The 17,840-nt window shown below is 37.6% G+C and overlaps 1 protein-coding gene across 4 annotated transcripts in view; it reads left to right on the forward strand.

Annotated features, from left to right (window-relative positions):
• GOSR1 (golgi SNAP receptor complex member 1) overlaps window positions 1–17,840 on the forward strand; it is a 56,916-nt gene that overhangs the window by 4,361 nt on the left and 34,715 nt on the right. For all 4 annotated transcript variants that reach the window (XR_010318421.1, XM_010596474.2, XM_064271498.1 and 1 more), the window contains exons 3-6: window positions 2,097–2,184; window positions 2,930–3,037; window positions 9,678–9,769; window positions 12,482–12,556. Coding sequence is in view for 3 of the 4 variants with exons in the window: in XM_010596474.2 (XP_010594776.1) it covers window positions 2,097–2,184; window positions 2,930–3,037; window positions 9,678–9,769; window positions 12,482–12,556 (363 nt within the window). In the remaining variant the exon portion in view is untranslated. The remainder of the gene's footprint in view (window positions 1–2,096; window positions 2,185–2,929; window positions 3,038–9,677; window positions 9,770–12,481; window positions 12,557–17,840) is intronic.

Genomic DNA, 17,840 nt, shown 5'->3' on the forward strand with positions numbered 1-17,840 from the left:
AGGAGGTATTATTACATCATGCTTTTTCTATGTTCTCCGTGCTTTATGAACTTAATACTCTTGTGACTCCCTTAAAGGAGAAACTACCTTGAAAACATTCCCTAAGAAGTTCAAAAACAAATTGGGACTTACTTTGTTACTTCAGCCTAACTGTTCTTTAACAGACTTAGGCCAGGAGGGTAAAAACCCTTATGTGTATCCTAAAATGTTTTGTTTATTGCCCAGGTTGGAAGCATGTCATAATGAATAAACTCAGCAGTGGCCAAAATTCCCCCCCCCCTTTTTTTTGCTCTCTTTATTTCAAGAACTTTAAGGTCTATGAATCATCACACACTTATAAAATGAATTAAATTGAACTGAATCCTAGTGTTATGGAGAATGAGTTTTTAGCCATCTCCCTGGCCTCATATATTGTCCTGAGGATGTCTGGTGAATGTGGGAGTAACTAGCAATAGAGCTTGCCATCTCATTTATTCATTCAGTTTTTTTAATGAGCACCTGCCATGTGTACTGTTTTAGGCGCGAGGCCTAGATCTGTGACTAAGACATGGCCGTTTCCTTCCTTGTAGAACGTGTATTCTGTTGGCCCATTGTTATGTTTCACATGTCTAGAAGGGGAAATTTTGTTCTAGTGGTAGATAGAGCATTTTTGCCTGGGCCATTCTGGGCGATAACCACAGAACCTTGGGTTGGTTCTGACAAATACTAAAGAACTAAATATTTGTGTATCATGTTTTAGGACAAATAAATTGGAATATTTTAAAAAGAAATATAAATTTGGACCTAGTTAGAGCTAAAAATAAAAATCCTCATTATCTTTTTGGTTATTACACTGCTTGTTAGTATTACTGTGAAAATGTGTGTGGAGAAGGGAAATGTAGTAACTAAGGTACTATTTGATGTTGAACTGATAGTTTATCCTGTTTTCATCAGCCACACCCACACCCAAGAATTGTTAGCGGGCGGGACAAAGTCTTCAGTAAGATTGGAGAACATCGTCATTGCCTGGGCATTTAGCTGTGTCCAGTATAATGCAGACCTCCACTGAGCTGCTCATTTGATGGTAGAGCTGCTCATGGAATAATGGACATGAGTCCCCACCTGGGGATTGATGGGGGCTGATGAAGGCTAGTGATTTTCCAGAAGGGGCAAAAGAAACCTTTAGGACATACATTTTTAGAATTTGAATCTGTTAGAAATAAATTTCACTTGTGAAAAGCTAGGTTTCTGACTATTCAGGTTTTAAAGGGTAGTTCAACACATTTTTGCAAAAGAAAACTGAGATTGCATAGTATAAATGGAAATGTAGAGGGCTGGTACTAAAACTTTTTTGCTGGATATGGCTATTTATATTAGATTTAAAGCCAGCTCCTGATTATTCAATAGCTACTTATCCAAACTATGGGTCATTTAAACCTCAGTTTTATTTCTTCTTGGTAAGAGTCAAAGAAAGAAGTGAGAACTTGATTTCAGGCCTAAGGAACCATAATTGCTTTGAAGTAAAAATTTAAAAATATGTATATATATTCTTCACAAATCCCATAACCTAATACATGTTATGGCCCCTCTAATATTCCATACTTCTTAGTTCTACAGTGCTATTTCATATAATTTGTTCTTTTAAATTCAGCATTTAAGTGGGCACTGTCATAACCTAAGTTACTTCCTATCATTTGGGAACCAGTAAACCAGAATTTTGAATTTCTTTATGGAAGATCAGCTGTATTACAGCTTGGGAAAATCTCACATTCAATTATATTTTATACTGAGCTTAATATTTGTAGGACATGTGTGATTTATAGGAAAACCTTTATAAAAATTAAAACACACAGTACAGAGGAAGTCAGCACAACTGAAGCTAAGAAGTTTCCTGAACACAACCAAACACTTTGAAGGACAGAGTAGCTGGGGCTGGGATCTGAGGACCATGGTTTCGGGGAACATATAGATAAATTGGCATTAAAAAAAAATTACGAAGAGAGAATGTTCCACTTGACCTCTTCAAAAATAATTACCTTATTCTTTTAAGTATGCTTCAAAGGAGTAGGATTAAGTAATGGATTCCCTTTAATTGAATTTGTCTTTTTTTTTTTTAGTTCTGACACAACACCCCTTTTAAATGGATCAAGCCAAGACAGAATGTTTGAAACAATGGCAATTGAGATTGAACAGCTTTTGGCAAGGGTAAGTGCTTTCTGTTAAATGGCTATTTTTTAAATAACTATTTGTTGTTGGAGCCATGGTGGTGCAATGGTTAAAGCGCTCAGCTGCCAACCAAAAAGTGGGGAGTTCGAACCCACCAGCCACTCCCCAGGAGACAGATGTGGCAGTCTGCTTCTGTAAAGATTTACAGCCTTGGAAACACTATACCTGTTGCCGTCAAGTTGATTCGGACTCACAGTGACCCTATAGGGTAGAGCAGAACCGCCCCATACAGTTTCCAGGAAGCACCTGGTGGATTCGAACTGCTGACTTTTGGTTAGCAGCCATAGCTCTTAACCACTGTGCCACCAGCATTTCCTGGAAACCCTATAGGCCAATTCTACTCTGCCTGTAAGAGTGGCTATTAGTCAGAATCAACTTGATGGTGGTGGGTTTGGGCTTGGTACTTGCTGTTAGATATTGTATTGGTTTATATCAATATAGATATGTTTATTGAAATTACCCATTCATTTAAGGTGTGTGCCTCCCCAGACCACTCGAATTTTTGATAACAGCCATTCCCAAGTCCTATGGATGTTATTTTAGCCTTTGTAGATTATTTGGGAGAAATACTGAATCTTTGCTTGCTATCTTCTTGGGTTTTTTTTTTTTCCCGCTCCCAACAGAAAAGGTATATAGGCAAATAATCTGCTTTTAGCTATTTACTAGTACTTTCTAAAATATTTTTATTGGCTTTCTTTCTTTCATTCTTTTTTTTTTTTTTTAGCTTACAGGAATAAATGATAAAATGGCAGAATATACCAACAGTGCAGGTGTCCCCTCCTTGAATGCCGCACTGATGCACACATTACAGCGACATAGAGACATATTGCAGGTAATGTATTGGGCTTGAGATTTTTACATTATCATAGCAGGGTTGGTTTGTTTATTTAGTTGTTTGTTTATTATACACCTTTTATTATCTCCACCCTTACATTTGGGACAGAAATTACCTAGCAAATGTAAAAATATGGTAAACCCTGTTACTGTAAAGAAAAAAATCAGCGATGAGCCAGCCAAATTCAAGTTTTTGAGTAAAGTCTGCAAATAAACAGTTTTTTTTCCTTGACCCATCACTCCTCCTCACCCACCACACCTGGGCCTTTTCTTGGCTCCTCCCACCTCTTAACTCCATATTCGGGCTTCCTCCTGACCCTTTCTACCTCCGCTGTCCCCACACCTGCACATCCTTGTGACCTCTCCCACCTCCTTGCCTCCCACACATGACATCTCACAGACCTCTCTCCCTCCTCACTCCCCACACCTGGAATAATGTTGATACCTCCCACTTCTTTACTTCTGGGCATCCCCCCTGCCCCAATTCCTCACTTCCAAAGCCTGTTACAGCAGTTTTCTTTTTTTTTAATCCCTGAATAGGATGTGTGCTAAATTAAATGTGATGCTGTAGAAGTGTGTCTTATTTTACTTTTTTTTCTTCTTGATATAAAATTCTGAACGTGCCTAAATAGCTCTTGCTTTTGTCTCATGAAATTGAATACTATTCATTACTAGATAAATATCCTCCTGAGTTGGGAGACCTAGATAGCTATCTGTAACAGTGAAATAGCCAATGACCAGGCATAGGAAATATTGTGGTGGTTTAGAATATACTTTTATGAGGCTTTGAAGAGAACATGGATAGAGGAGTCATTTGTTATACTTAGTATATTGTTTGAGAAAATGTTAAAAATGTACCCCAAAAAACTAAATCACTCAGAGATTTATATTTGGGGGTTGTGAAAAATATAGTAGTACAAATAGTAAGGTCAATATTTTTAATATTGGAAAAATTCAGCAGCTATTCCTAATTTTAAAAAACTCTTGTTATAAACAGGAATAGATGAATACTTTATTGGTCTAATGCAAAAACGTATATATCAGACTAAAAGCTAGCATCATGGTAAAGCACTAAAAGCATTCCCCATTGAAGTAAAAAGAAGGCAGGGATACCTGTGAACACCACAGATATTTAACATTGTTCTGGAAGTTCCTGATGGCGCAATTATACAGTAAGAAGAAACGAGATAATAAATATTGGAAAGAAAGATGCAAAATTGGTTATTATTTGCCAGTAATAAGATTATGTATCTATATACCTAAGCAGATTGATTGAAAAAATATTAGAAAGAATTAAGTTCAATAAGGTGGTGGATTATAAAATTAATATAAAAGCAAGTAGGTTTTCAAATGCAAACTGTAGAAAGTGTAGTGGAAGAAAACTACAAATCCTTAGGTGTAATTTAATAAGAAAAGTGTAGGAATTGTGTGTGTAAAATTCTACCAAGGGACGTAAAACAAAATTTAAGGGAAGGATTACTCTGCTTTTAGATGAGAAGATTTCTCCCTAAATCAATGAATCGAATGCCATTCCAATGGAAATAAAACCTTTGTTGTTGTTGTTTGTTCCTTTTTTCATTTGGTAAAATGACACCAGAGTTTATCTGGAATGATAGACATACAAGAATAACTAGGAGGAAAATCTGAAAATGAAGATTAATGAAAGATGCCTAGCTCTACCAGATTTTAAAACCTGTTAAGAAACTAGGATAATTAAGACAGTTTGATCCTAGAGAGAAAGATGGACCAGAAGTTCAGATATAGACCCAAATATGCATGAGAGTTTAGTTTATGATAAAGACGGCATTCTAAATCAATGTAAAGATGAGGGATTATAAAATAGTATTGGAACAGTTGGCTAATTGTTTGGGAGAAATAAACCTCAACCTCTATTTCAGTTCTCACATCTAAAATAATTCCAATGGATCAGAGATTTCTATGTAGAAAAGGAAACCATAAAAGTTCAGAATAAAGCGTGGATAAGCCTGTAATTTCTGAGTGAGAAAGGACTTTCTAAGCAAGACTCAGTATTGGAAACTATAACAAATGACAAATTTGCTTACTATACAGAGAAATGATAGAAATAAATAAATAAATAAGAAAAAGACAACCTAATAGGAAAATGGGCAAAGGATATGAACATGTTTATAGAAAAACATGGGTGGCCAAAAACTACACAAGATGCTCAGCCACATTCTCAGTTAAAAACATGCACATCAAAATGAGATACGGTTTTTCACCAGTGAGATTAGCAAAAATTAAAACATTTGTTACTCATTATTGGTAGGAGTATAGAAAAATGGTTACTCACACATTATTCATACTGAATGCCACCAGTATTCAGATACCAGCAGGGTCACTGATGGAGGAGGACAGGTTTCAACTGAGCTTCCAGACTGAGACAGACTAGGAAGAAGAACCCAGCAGTCTACTTCTGAAAAGAATTAGTAAAAACCTTATGAATAGCAGTGGAACATTGTCTGATATAGTGCCGGGAGATGAGCCCCTGAGGTTGGAAGGCACTCAAAAGACAACTGGGGAGGAGCTGCCTCCTCAAAGTAGAGTCGACCTTAATGACATTGGTGGAGTAAAATTTTCGGGACTTTCATTTGCTGATGTGGCATGACTCAAAATGAGAAGAAACAGCTGCAAACATCCATTAATAATTAGAACTTGGAATGTACAAAGTATGAATCTAGGAAAATTGGAAATCATCAAAAATGAAATGGAATGCCTAAACATTCAATATCCTAGGCATTAGTGAGCCAAAATGGACTGGTATTGGCCATTTTGAATCAGACAATCATATAGTCTACTATGCTGGGAATGACAACTTGAAGAGGAATGGTGTTGGCATTCATTGTCAAAAAGAACATTTCAAGATCTATCCTGAAGTAAAGTGCTATCAGTGATAGGATAATATCCATATGCATACATATGCATACAAGGTTAATACAACTATTACTCAAATTTACACACCAACCACTAAGGCCAAAGATGAAGAAATTGAAGATTTTTACCAGCTTCTGCAGTCTGAAATTGATCAAACATGCAATCAGGATGCATTGATAATTACTGGTGATTAGGATGCGAAAGTTGGAAACAAAGAAGGATTGGTAGTTGGAAAATACGGCCTTGGTGATAGAAACGATGCCGGAGATCACATGATTGACTTTTGCAAGACCAATGACTTCTTCCTTGCAAATACCTTTTTTCACCAACATAAACTATGTCTGTACACATGGACCTCGCCAGATCGAATACACAGGAACCAAATCGACTACATCTGTGGAAGGAGAGATGGAAAAGCTCAATATCATCAGTCAGAACAGAGGCCAGGAGCCGATTGTGGAACAGACCATCAATTGCTCATATACAAGTGCAAGCTGAAACTGAAGAAAATCAGAGCAAGTCCACGAGAGCCAAAGTACGACCTTGAGTATATCCTATCTGAATGTAGAGACTATCTCAAGAATAGATTTGATGCATTAATAATGACTGAAGACCAGACGAGTTGTGGGATGACATCAAGGACATCATACATGAAGAAAGCAAGAGGTCATTGAAAAGACAGGAAAGAAAGAAAAGACCAAGATGGATGTCAGAGGAAGCTCTGAAACTTGCTCTTAGATGTTAAGCAGCTAAAGCAAAAGGAAGAGATGATGAAGTAAAAGAACTGAGCAGAAGATTTCGAAGGGCGGCTCAAGAAGACAAAGTAAAGTATTATAATGACATGTGCAAAGAGCTGGAGATAGAAAACCAAAAGGGAAGAACATGCTTGGAGTTTCTCAAGCTGAAAGAACTGAAGAAAAAATTCAAGCCTCAAGTTAAAATAGTGAAGGATTCTGTGGGGAAAATATTAAATGACACAGAAAATGTCAAAAGAAGACAGAAGGAATTGAGAGTCATTTATACCAAAAAGAATTAGTTGGCATTCAACCATTTCAAGAGGTAGCATATAATCAGGAACTGATGGTATTGAAGGAAGAAGTCCAAGCTGCACTGAAGGCATTGGTGAAAAACAAGACTCCAGAAACTGACAGAATATCAATTGAGATGTTTAAACAAACAGATGCAGCACTGGAAGTGCTCACTCATCTATGCCAAGAAATTTGTAAGACAGGTACCTGGCCAGCCAACAGGAAGAGATCCATATTTATGCCTATTCCCAAGAAAAGTAATTGAACCGAACGCGGGAGTTATAGAACAATATCGTTAATATCACATGTAAGCAAAATTTTGCTGAAGATCATTCAAAAGTTGCTGCAGCAGTGTATTGACAGGGAAATTCCAGAAATTGAGGCCAGATTCAGAAGAGGACATGGAACCAGGGATATCATTGCTGATGTCAGATAGATCCTGGCTGAAAGCAGAGAATACCAGAAAAATGTTTACCTGTGTTTTATTGACTATGCAAAGGCATTCGACTATGTTTTCTTTTTTTTTTTAACTATGCAAAGGCATTCGACTATGTAGATCGTAACAAATCATGGATAACATTGAGAAGAATGGGAATTCCAGAACACTTAATTGTGCTCATGAGGAAACTGTACACAGATCAAGAGGCAATTATTTGGACAGAACAAGGGGATACTGAGTGGTTTAAAGTCAGGAAAGGTGTGTGTCAGGGTTGTATCCTTTCACCATACCTATTCAGTCTATATGCTGAGCAAATAATCCAAGAAGCTGGACTACGTGAAGAAGAACGGGGCATCAGGATTGGAGGAAGACTCGTTAACGACCTGCGTTATGCAGATGACACAACCTTGCTTGCTGAAGTTGAAAAGGACTTGAAGCACTTACTAATGACGATCAAAGGCCACAGGGTTCAGTACGGATTACACCTCAACATAAGACAAAAATCCTCACAACTGGACCAATAAGCCACATCATGATAAACAGAAAAGATTGAAGTTGTCAAGGATTTTACTTGGATCCACAATCAACACCCATGAAAGCAGCAGTCAAGAAATCAAAAGACACATTGCATTGGGCAAATCTGCTGTAAAGGACCTCTTTAAAGTGTTGAAAAGCACAGATGTCACCTGGAAGACTAAGGTGCACCTGACCCAATCCATGGTATTTTCATTCATGTCATATCCATGTGAAAGCTGGACAATGAATAAGGAAGATGGAAGAATTGACACCTTTGAATTGTGGTTTTGGCAAAGAATATTGAATATACCATGAACGCCAAAAGAACAAATCTATCTTGGAAGAAATACAACCAGAATGCTCCTTAGAAGCAAAGATGGCGAAACTGCGTCTCACATACTTTGGACATGTCAGGAGGGATCAGTCCCTGGAGAAGGACATCGTGCTTGGTAGAGGGTCAGCGAAAAAGAGGAAGACCCTCGATGAGATGGATTGACACAGTGACTGCAACAGTGGGCTCAAGCATAACAAGGATTGTAAAGATGGCACAGGACCAGGCAGTATTTTGTTCTTCGTACATAGGGTCACTGTGAGTCGGAACCGACTCAACGGCACCTAACAAAAACAACAACATGCATTGTTTTGGTGTAAAAAAAAAAAAAAAAAAATTGCCGTCTAGTCGATTCTGACTCATAGGTACCCTGTAGGACAGGGTAGAGCTGCGCCGTAGGGTTTCTAAGGCACGGTCAGTGGATTCGAACTGCTAGCCTTTTAGTTAGCAGCCAAACACTTAACCACTGTGTCACCAGGGCTCCACATTGTTGGTAGGAACATAAATTGTTGCAGTCTTTCTAGAAGGCAGTTTAGCACTATCAGAATTTAAAATGTATGATTCTTTGATCCAGTTATTATACAACTAGGCATTTACTCTTCAAACACAGTTTAAAAAAAGTTCTCTAAAATACCATACACAAGAATGTCTATTGCAGCTTTTTTAAAACAGGAAAAAAATGAACCAAACAAAAGCAAACCTGTTTCCATAGAGTCGATTCCGACTCATAATGACACAACTAAAAATGTTTATCAGTATAGAATTTATTAAATTATGATAGCATCATAAGGTAGAATTCTATGCAGCTAACCTAGAGGTTGGTGGTCTGAACCCACCCAGCAGTATTGTGGAAGATAGGCCTGACTATCTGCTTATCTTAAGATTAGTGCTAAGAAAACCCTATGGAGCAATTCTCCTGAAACACATGGAGTTGCCCTGAGTCAAAAAAAAAAAAAAAAAAAATGTTTTAAAGATAATTTTATTCTTTACAGTTCTCTTGGTTCTGGTTCTCCTTTGATTAGTTTAGGAATAAAATTTCTGTAGAAGCTCCAAAAGGATCAAATTTGAAAATAAGCCCTATTGGATACATTAATAAGTATCTCAAGTTTTATCCTAGGCTCTTTGAAGATATTTTAGTTTTATTTTTTTCTTTATAATTCTGCCTCCTAAGACAAGGTACTAAAAGATACATATTTAGTGGCACTGTTGCCCTAACGCCTAATTGTTTTCATTTGAAAGATGTTGGTCACTCTTCTGGAAAGTAATTATAAAGTTATATTTGCCTTTTGGCAATTTGATTTCTTAAATAGCAGGGTTTTTTTTTTTTTTTTTTTAAATAAAAATTGCAGTATGATGACAGTGAATAACTGGTTCAATAAGATGAAAATACATAATTAGTTTTATATTGAGGCTGAATATTGAATTATTGCAGGATTATACTCATGAATTCCATAAAACCAAAGCAAACTTTATGGCAATACGGGAAAGGGAGAATCTCATGGGATCAGTACGAAAGGATATTGAGTAAGTTGCCTTTTATATTATTTTATAGAATGTTTATTCAGATTTAGATTATGTCCATGATTAACAGCAAATTGAATAGCAGAACCATGATTTAGATTTCAGTGTTTCTATTTCTCATTTTACCGTTCTTTGAACATTGTTGCTCTAATATGATCCTGATCTACTTTTCTGGTCTTATATCCTGCTTCCCCTAGTTTTACCATCAGCTCCTGCCAGCCTTTTCTTTCGTGTCTTAATTCAGAGTCCAGCTCAGATGGTTTTGTGTGTGTGTGAAAATGTACCCAGCAAAACATACACCAATTGAATAATTTCTATGTGTGCAATTCAGTGGCATTGATTACATTCTTCAAGTTGTACAACCATCCTCACTGTCCTTTTCTAAATCAGTCCTCTACCGTTAACTTAAACTCACTGCCGCCTAAGCATCTTATCTAACCTTTTGAGTCGCTGTTGTCAATTGGTTTAAAGAAGACATCTGGGTTTAAGATTTAGAGTTTAAAGATTATCTCAGGGCAATAGCTTCAGGGTTCATCCAGCCTCAGCAGCTCCAGAACATCTGGATTCCGTGAGAATTCGAAATCCCAGCCTGCATTTTCCCACCTGTGATCAGGATTCCTCTATAGAATCTTTGATCAAAAAGACTAGCTTGGCCCTCTAGAGAAGCCCTGATGACACAGTGGTTAAAGAACTTCGCTGCTAACCACAAGGCCAACAGTTTGAACCCACCAGCCGTTCCACGGGAGAAAGATGTGACAGTCCGCTTCTGTAAGGATTTACAGCCTTGGAAACCTTATGAAGCAGCTCTTCTATCCTTATAGGGTGGCTTTGAGTCAGTCGACTCAATGGCAATGGTTTGGTTTTGGTTCTGGCCCTCTAGGAGTTTATAATCTATGTGCTAGAGGGGAGTAAGGCACATCACTGAAATTAGTAATACAAGGCAGAATATGATTAGTGAGATGAGATAGAGCAGTAATACCTGGTATTTGTATAGTTTTTTGCAGTTTATACAGTATTTTTCCACATTTTATCTTTTTTTGGCTTCATAGTAATCTTTTGGTATAAACCAAAACCAAACCAAACCCGCTGCCATCGAGTCAATTCTGACTCATAGCGACCCTATAGGACAGAGTAGAACTGCCCCACAGAGTTTCCAGAGAGCGCCTGGCTGATTCGAACTGCTGACTTCTTGATTAGCAGCTGTAGCACTTAACCACTATGCCACCAGGGTTTGGGTAGACATTATTAGTCCCATTTTATAAAACTAGATATTGAGAGACTTGTTTTAGGTTAATTGGCTAATAAATGATAGAGTATAGATTTAAACCCAGTTGTTCAGACGTTCAAGTCTAGTATGTTCTTGGTTATATCATGCTGCTTTTCCTTGTGTTTTCTCTCCACTGTGCTTTGCAATGCCTCTCAACTAGTAGTTTAATTTTAGCAGCACGACCCTATTTTTTTAAGTTCCCTTTTGCAGCATGCATGCAGTTACTTGGTTTGAAATTTATTCTTGATACTTTTTTATAAGTGGAAAAGAGAAAAATCAAAGTGCTGAGAGTAGTGATAGAAAGCATTTTTCGTAAATTTTAATGGATTGAAGACTAAGGTAGAAATTATTAGGTATGCCAAAACTTAGCTTCATTTCTGTGCTGCTTAGGCTTGGGTTGATAGACTGCACGTGTAATCGTGAAGAAAAACATTCTTTTGGGGACTTCCTCATTCTATGTGCTGTGTGCTAAGGAGTCCAAAGTTTTATTTCCACTAGGGAAAAATAAAGACATAGGAGATGATAGATAGACAAAGAAAGTTAAGGTTTTTTTCCCTAAATTTTCTTTATTTTGTTGTTGTCAAGAGTATACACAGCAAAACATACACCAATTCAACAGTTTCTATATGTGCAATTTAGTGACATTGATTACATTCTTTGAGTTATGCAACCATTCCCACCCTCCCTTTATGAGTTATTCGTCTCTCATTAACATAAACTCACTGCCCGCTAAACTTCCTATCTAATCGTTTGAGTTGCTGTTGTCAGTTTGATCTCATGTGAATAGTTCTTAAAAGAGCGTAATGCTCAAGGCAGACCTTGATAGTTAAGCTAAACTGTTCTTCTGTTTTTAATATGACTTCAGGGGATACTTTTGGTTTAAGGTTTGAAGATTCTTTCAGAGCAAAAGTTTCAGGGGGTTCATCCACCCTCTATAGCACCAGAAAGTCTGAAGTCCATGAGAATTTGAAATTCTGTACTTTCCCCTTTTGATCAGCATTTTTTTATGGAACCTTTGATCAGAATGTCCAGTAATAGTGGCCAGGCACCATCAAGTTCTTCAGGTGTCATGGCAAAGGAGGTAGTTGTCGAGGTGAAAATTAGCCACACATTTCATATCCTCTACCTATTCCTGACTCTCCTTCCTCTCTTGCTCCAGGCAAATAGAGACCAATTGTACAAGTAAGGGTTTTTTTGTTTGTTTGCTTAAGATTGTTTGGTGAACAACATAGGAAACTTTTAGGACTAAATTAGAGAGGCATTCATATTTATCTATAAAAGATGTCATTTTTAGAGGATGATGAAAAGGATTTAAACATTTTAATTGTTCATTCAAAACCATAAAGAGGCTCAATTTGTCCACTTTGGATATCACTAAGGTTAATCCCTTAATCTTTTTTCGTAGTATCTACCAAAAATGTTCTTAAATTTTCTCTTTTTTGTCCTAGGTCATATAAAAGTGGGTCTGGGGTAAATAATAGAAGAACTGAACTGTTTCTGAAAGAACATGACCACCTTCGAAAGTAAGTATTATTGAATGTGTGCATACTATGTAGTTTTCCATATTTAACAAACATTTGTATGATGTTTATTACATTAAGTACGTTTATCAATGCTAATTCGTTTATCCTGTTGACCCTGTTCAATAGAAATGGAATTACAACTGTTCTGACCATAGTGTAGGAAAGAAGCCATGCTGTGGAGTACTCAGAATCTACATTTGTGTCATGTAATTGTTACCTTTAATTTTTGTTGTTGTTGTTGCCCTAATGTGTTCTTTAGCAAGTCTTTTGCTCTATCTGGAGCCTTGGTGGCACAGTGATCAAGAGCTCGGCTGCTAACCAAAAGGTTGTCAGTTTAAATCTACCAGCCGCTCCTCGGAAGCCCTATTGGGCAGTTTTACTCTGTCCTGTGGGGTCGCTATGAGTAGGAATCAACTCGACAGCAGTGGGTTAGTTTTAGTTAATTATTGCTCTAAAGCTTTTATCCATTACTTTTGGTTATTAGTAATAATACTGATAATGATGTATGTTTGAGTGGCCTGTTACCACTTACATATGTCAAGAAGCTCTGTAATGATAAGGCCACACATCATATCCAAAGAAAATACCTAATTTTCCTAGAATTCAGAATAAAATGTCTAAAAATTTGAGTGAACTATTTATATACGTTTTTAAGTAAGTCACCCTACTCAATGCCTGGTTGATCTGTTTTGCAGATTATGGGCCAATATGGTTACAAAATAAAATGTGTACTGGTTTCCTTCATAATTTATTCTGTATTTTGTTGCAGAGTTTAAGGATTAGAAAATTACTTATCCCTGTGAACTCAGCCTCTAAGCATTTAAGCAGCTAGTATCCATGATAAGTGCTAGAGAATTACACTGATATTTGCTACTGAATGTCATAAATTGGTCATGCCCCTGTGAGCCTAAAGGAGCCCTGGTGGTACAATGGTTAAAGTTCTCAGCTGCTAACCAAAAGGTCTTCAGTTTGAACCCACCAGCCCGTCTGTGGGAGAAAGATATGGCAGTCTGCTTCTGTAAAGATTACAGCCTTCTCTGTCCTGTCAGGTTGCTACGAGTCAGAATTGACTTGACAGCAGTGGGTTTGGGTTTTTTTGTTTTGTTTTGTTTTGTTTTGTTTTGTTTAACAGAGCTGTTTATTTTTCTTTAAAGGTCATCGTTTTAAATAAAAGCTGTTGAAATCAGAACACTGAAAGATCAAGACCTTTTAGAACCTTAGGTGCTTCTAGTGTTAGAAATAGTCGTGTTCTTTCTTAATCTGTTGAATATTATTGATTGGCACAAGGGGGCAGTCTCTCCTAGAGTATGTTTAGTTTGTAGCCATTCGTAGCTTTGGTGGTTCTTTTTGTATTTGATAAAGTTTGATAGTCTGCCATGAAAAGAGTTTTGCATTACATCTAAAACTATATTAATATGTACTTGGGGTATAAGAGTAACTTAAGGGATAACATACTCAAGGAGAACAGTTATGAATTATGTTGGCTACTTAGTTGAAAACCAATTGATCATATATGTAGGTTTGTTTCTGAAGTCTGTTTTGTTCCATTGGCCTGTAGATCTATCCTTATGCCAAAAGCATACTGTTTTGATTACTGTGGCTTTATCATAAGTCTTGAGATAGGGTACTGTAAGCCCTCCAACTTCGTTCTGTATTTTCAAAATTGTTTTGGCTCTTCTAGGGCCTTTGTATTTTGGTATAAATTTTACAATTGGATTGTAAAAAGGCCTGCTGGGGTTTTAATTAGAATTACATTGATTCTATAGATCAATTTGGGGAGAATGCCAGTAATTTTTAACAAAAGTGAGTCTTCCAATCCAGGAGTTTGGTATGTTTATTTATTTAGGTCTTTAATTTCTCTAAGTAGCATGTTATAGCTTTCAACATACAAGTCTTGTACAAATTATGTTAAATTTAAGTATTACCTGTTTTTGGACGTGATTGTAAATTTTAATTTTTGAAATTTTTTTGCTAGTATAGAAATACAGTTGATCATTATATATAACCTTTTATCTCGAGATCTTAAATTAACTTATTAGTTCTAGTAGCTTCTTGGTAAATTCCTTGGAATTTTTTGCATACACAGTCATGTTATCTGAGAATATAATTTTATTTCTTCCTTTCTGTGTCGGTTTCCTAGGGCTGCAGTAACAAAGTACTACACAATGGGTGGCTTAAAATGACAGACATTTTGTTTTATAGTTCTGGAGTCTAGAAGTCTGAATTTAGGTTGTCAGCAGGACCATACCCTCTCTCAAGTCTCTAGGGAAGATACTGTCTCTACCAGCTTCTGGTAGCCCCAGGTGTTTCTTGGCTTGCAGCTGCAGTGTCACGTGGCCATCTTCTCTATGTGTGTGTCTGTCTCTTTTATGAGGACACTACTTAGATTGGATTAGGACCCACCCTACTCCAGTGTGACCTGGCGTTAACTGATAAAACCAAACTAAACCCTTTGCTGTAGAGCTGATTTCGACTCCTATCTACCCTATAGGACAGGGTAGAACTGCCCCACAGGGTTTCGAGGAGTGGCTGGTGGATTCAAATTGCCGACCTTTTGGTTGTCAGCCTTAGCTCTTAACCGTTGCACTGCCAGGGCTCCATGTTAACTGATAGCATCTTCAAAAACCCTGTTTCCAAACAGTATCACTTTCACAGGTACCAGGGTTTAGGACTCCAACATGTCTTTTTTTTTTTTTCTTTAAATAATTTTTAATGTGCTTTAAGTGAAAGTTTACAAATCAAGTCAGCCTCTCACACAAAAACCCATATACACCTTGCTACACACTCCCAATTACTGTCCCCCTAATGAGACAGCCTGCTCTCTCCCTCCACCCTCTCTTTTCGTGTCCCTTTCGCTAGCTTCTAACCCCCTCCACCCTCTCATCTCCCCTCCAGGCGGGAGATGCCAACATAGTCTCAAGTTTCCATCTGATCCAAGAAGCTCACTCCTCACCAGCATCCCTCTCCAACCCATTGTCCAGTCCAATCCATGTCTGAAGAGTTGGCTTCGGGAATGGTTCCTGTCCTGGGGCAACAGAAGGTCTGGGAGCCATGACCACTGGGGTCCTTCCAGTCTCAGTCAGACCATTAAGTCCGGTCCTATGGGAATTTGGGGTCTGCATCCCACTGCTCTCCTGCTCCCTCAGGGGTTCTCTGTTGTGTTCCCTGTCAGGGCAGTCATCGGTTGTAGCCAGACACCATCTAGTTCTTCTGGTCTCAGGATGATGTAGTCTCTGGTTCAGGTGGCCCTTTCTGTCTCTTGGGCTCATGATCACCTTGTGTCCTTGGTGTTCTTCATTCTTCTTTGATCCAGGTGGGCTGAGACCAATCGATGCATCTTAGATGGCTGCTTGCTAGTGTTTAAGACCTCTGATGCCACTTTTCAAAGTGGGATGCAGAATGTTTTGTTAATAGATTTTATTATGCCAGTTGACTTAGGTGTCCCCTGAAACCATGGTCTCCAGACCCACGCCCCTGCTATGCTGGCCTTCGAAGCATTCAGTTTATTCAGGAACTTCTTTGCTTTTGGTTTAGTCCAATTGTGCTGACCTCCCCTGTATTGTATGTTCTTTCCCTTCACCTAAAATAGTTCTTATCCACTATCTAATTAGTGAATACCCCCCTCCATCCCCCCTCTCATAACCACAAAAGAATGTTTTCTTCTCAGTTTAAACTGTTTCTCAAATTCTTATAATAGTGGTCTCATACAGTATTTGTCCTTTTGCAACTGACTAATTTCACTCAGCATAATGCCTTCCAGGTTGCTCCATGTTATGAAATGTTTCACAGATTCCTCACTGTTCTTTATCGATGCGTAGTATTCCATTGTGTGAATATACCATAATTTATCCATTCATCTGTTGATGGGCACCTTGGTTGCTTCCATCTTTTTGCTATTGTAAACAGTGCTGCAGTAAACATGGGTGTGCATATATCTGTTAGTGTAAAGGCTCTTATTTCTCTAGGATATATTCCAAGGAATGGGATTGCTGGATTGTATGGTAGTTCTATTTCTAACTTTTTAAGGAAGTGCCAAATCGATTTCCAAAGTGGTTGTACCATTTGACATTCCCACCAGCAGTGTAGAAGTGTTCCAGTCTTTCCACAGCCTCTCCAATGTTTATTATTTTGTGTTTTTTGGATTAATGCCACCTGTGTTGGAGTGAGATGAAATCTCACTGTAGTTTTGATCTGCATTTCTCTAATGGCTAATGATCGTGAACATTTCCTCATATATCTGTTAGCTACCTGAATGTCTTCTTCAGTGAAGTGTCTATTCATATCTTTTGCCCATTTTTTAATTGGGTTATTTGTCTTTTTGCAGTTGAGTTTTTGCAGTATCATGTAGATTTTAGAGATCAGGCGCTGATCGGAAATGTCATAGCTAAAAACTTTTTCCCAGTCTGTAGGTAATCTTTTTACTCTTTTGGTGAAGTCTTTGGATGAGCATAAGTGATTGATTTTTAGGAGCTCCCAGTTATCTAGTTTTTCTTCTACGTTCTTTACAATGTTTTCTATACTGTTTATGCTATGTATTAGGGCTCGTAATGTTGTCCCTATTTTTTCTTCCATGGTCTTTATTGTTTTAGATTTTATATTTAGGTCTTTGATCCATTTTGAGTTCATTTTTGTGCATGGAGTGAGGTATGGGTCTTGTTTCATTTTTTTGCAGATGTATAGCCAGTTCTGCCAGCACCATTTGTTAAAAAGACTCTCTTTTCCCCGTTTAACTGATTTGGGGCCTTTATCAAATATCAACTGCTCATATGTGGATGGATTTACGTCTGGATTCTCAATTCTGTTCCATTGGTCCATGTATCTGTTGTTGTACCAGTACCAGGCTGTTTTGACTACTGTGGTGGTATAATAGGTTCTAAAATCAGGTAAAGTAAGGCTTCCCACTTTGTTCTTCTTTTTCAGTAATGCCTTATTTATCCGGGGCCTCTTTCCCTTCCATATGAAATTGGCGATTTGTTTCTCCATCTCATTAAAGAATGTCCTTGGGATTTGGATCGGAATTGCATTAAATGTATAGATCGCTTTTGGTAGAATAGACATTTCTATAATGTTAAGTCTTCCTATCCATGAGCAAGGTATGTTCTTCCACTTATGTAAGTCTCTTTTGGTTTCTTGCAGAAGTGTACTGTAGTTTTCTTTGTATAAGTTTTACATCTGTGTTAAGATTTATTCCTAAGTGTTTTATCTTCGTGGGGGCTACTATAAATGGCATTGATTTGGTGATTTCCTCTTCGATGTTCTTTTTGTTGGTGTAGAGGAATCCAAC

Source organism: Loxodonta africana, chromosome 18 (genome assembly GCF_030014295.1).
Source record: "Loxodonta africana isolate mLoxAfr1 chromosome 18, mLoxAfr1.hap2, whole genome shotgun sequence".
NCBI lineage: Eukaryota > Metazoa > Chordata > Mammalia > Proboscidea > Elephantidae > Loxodonta > Loxodonta africana.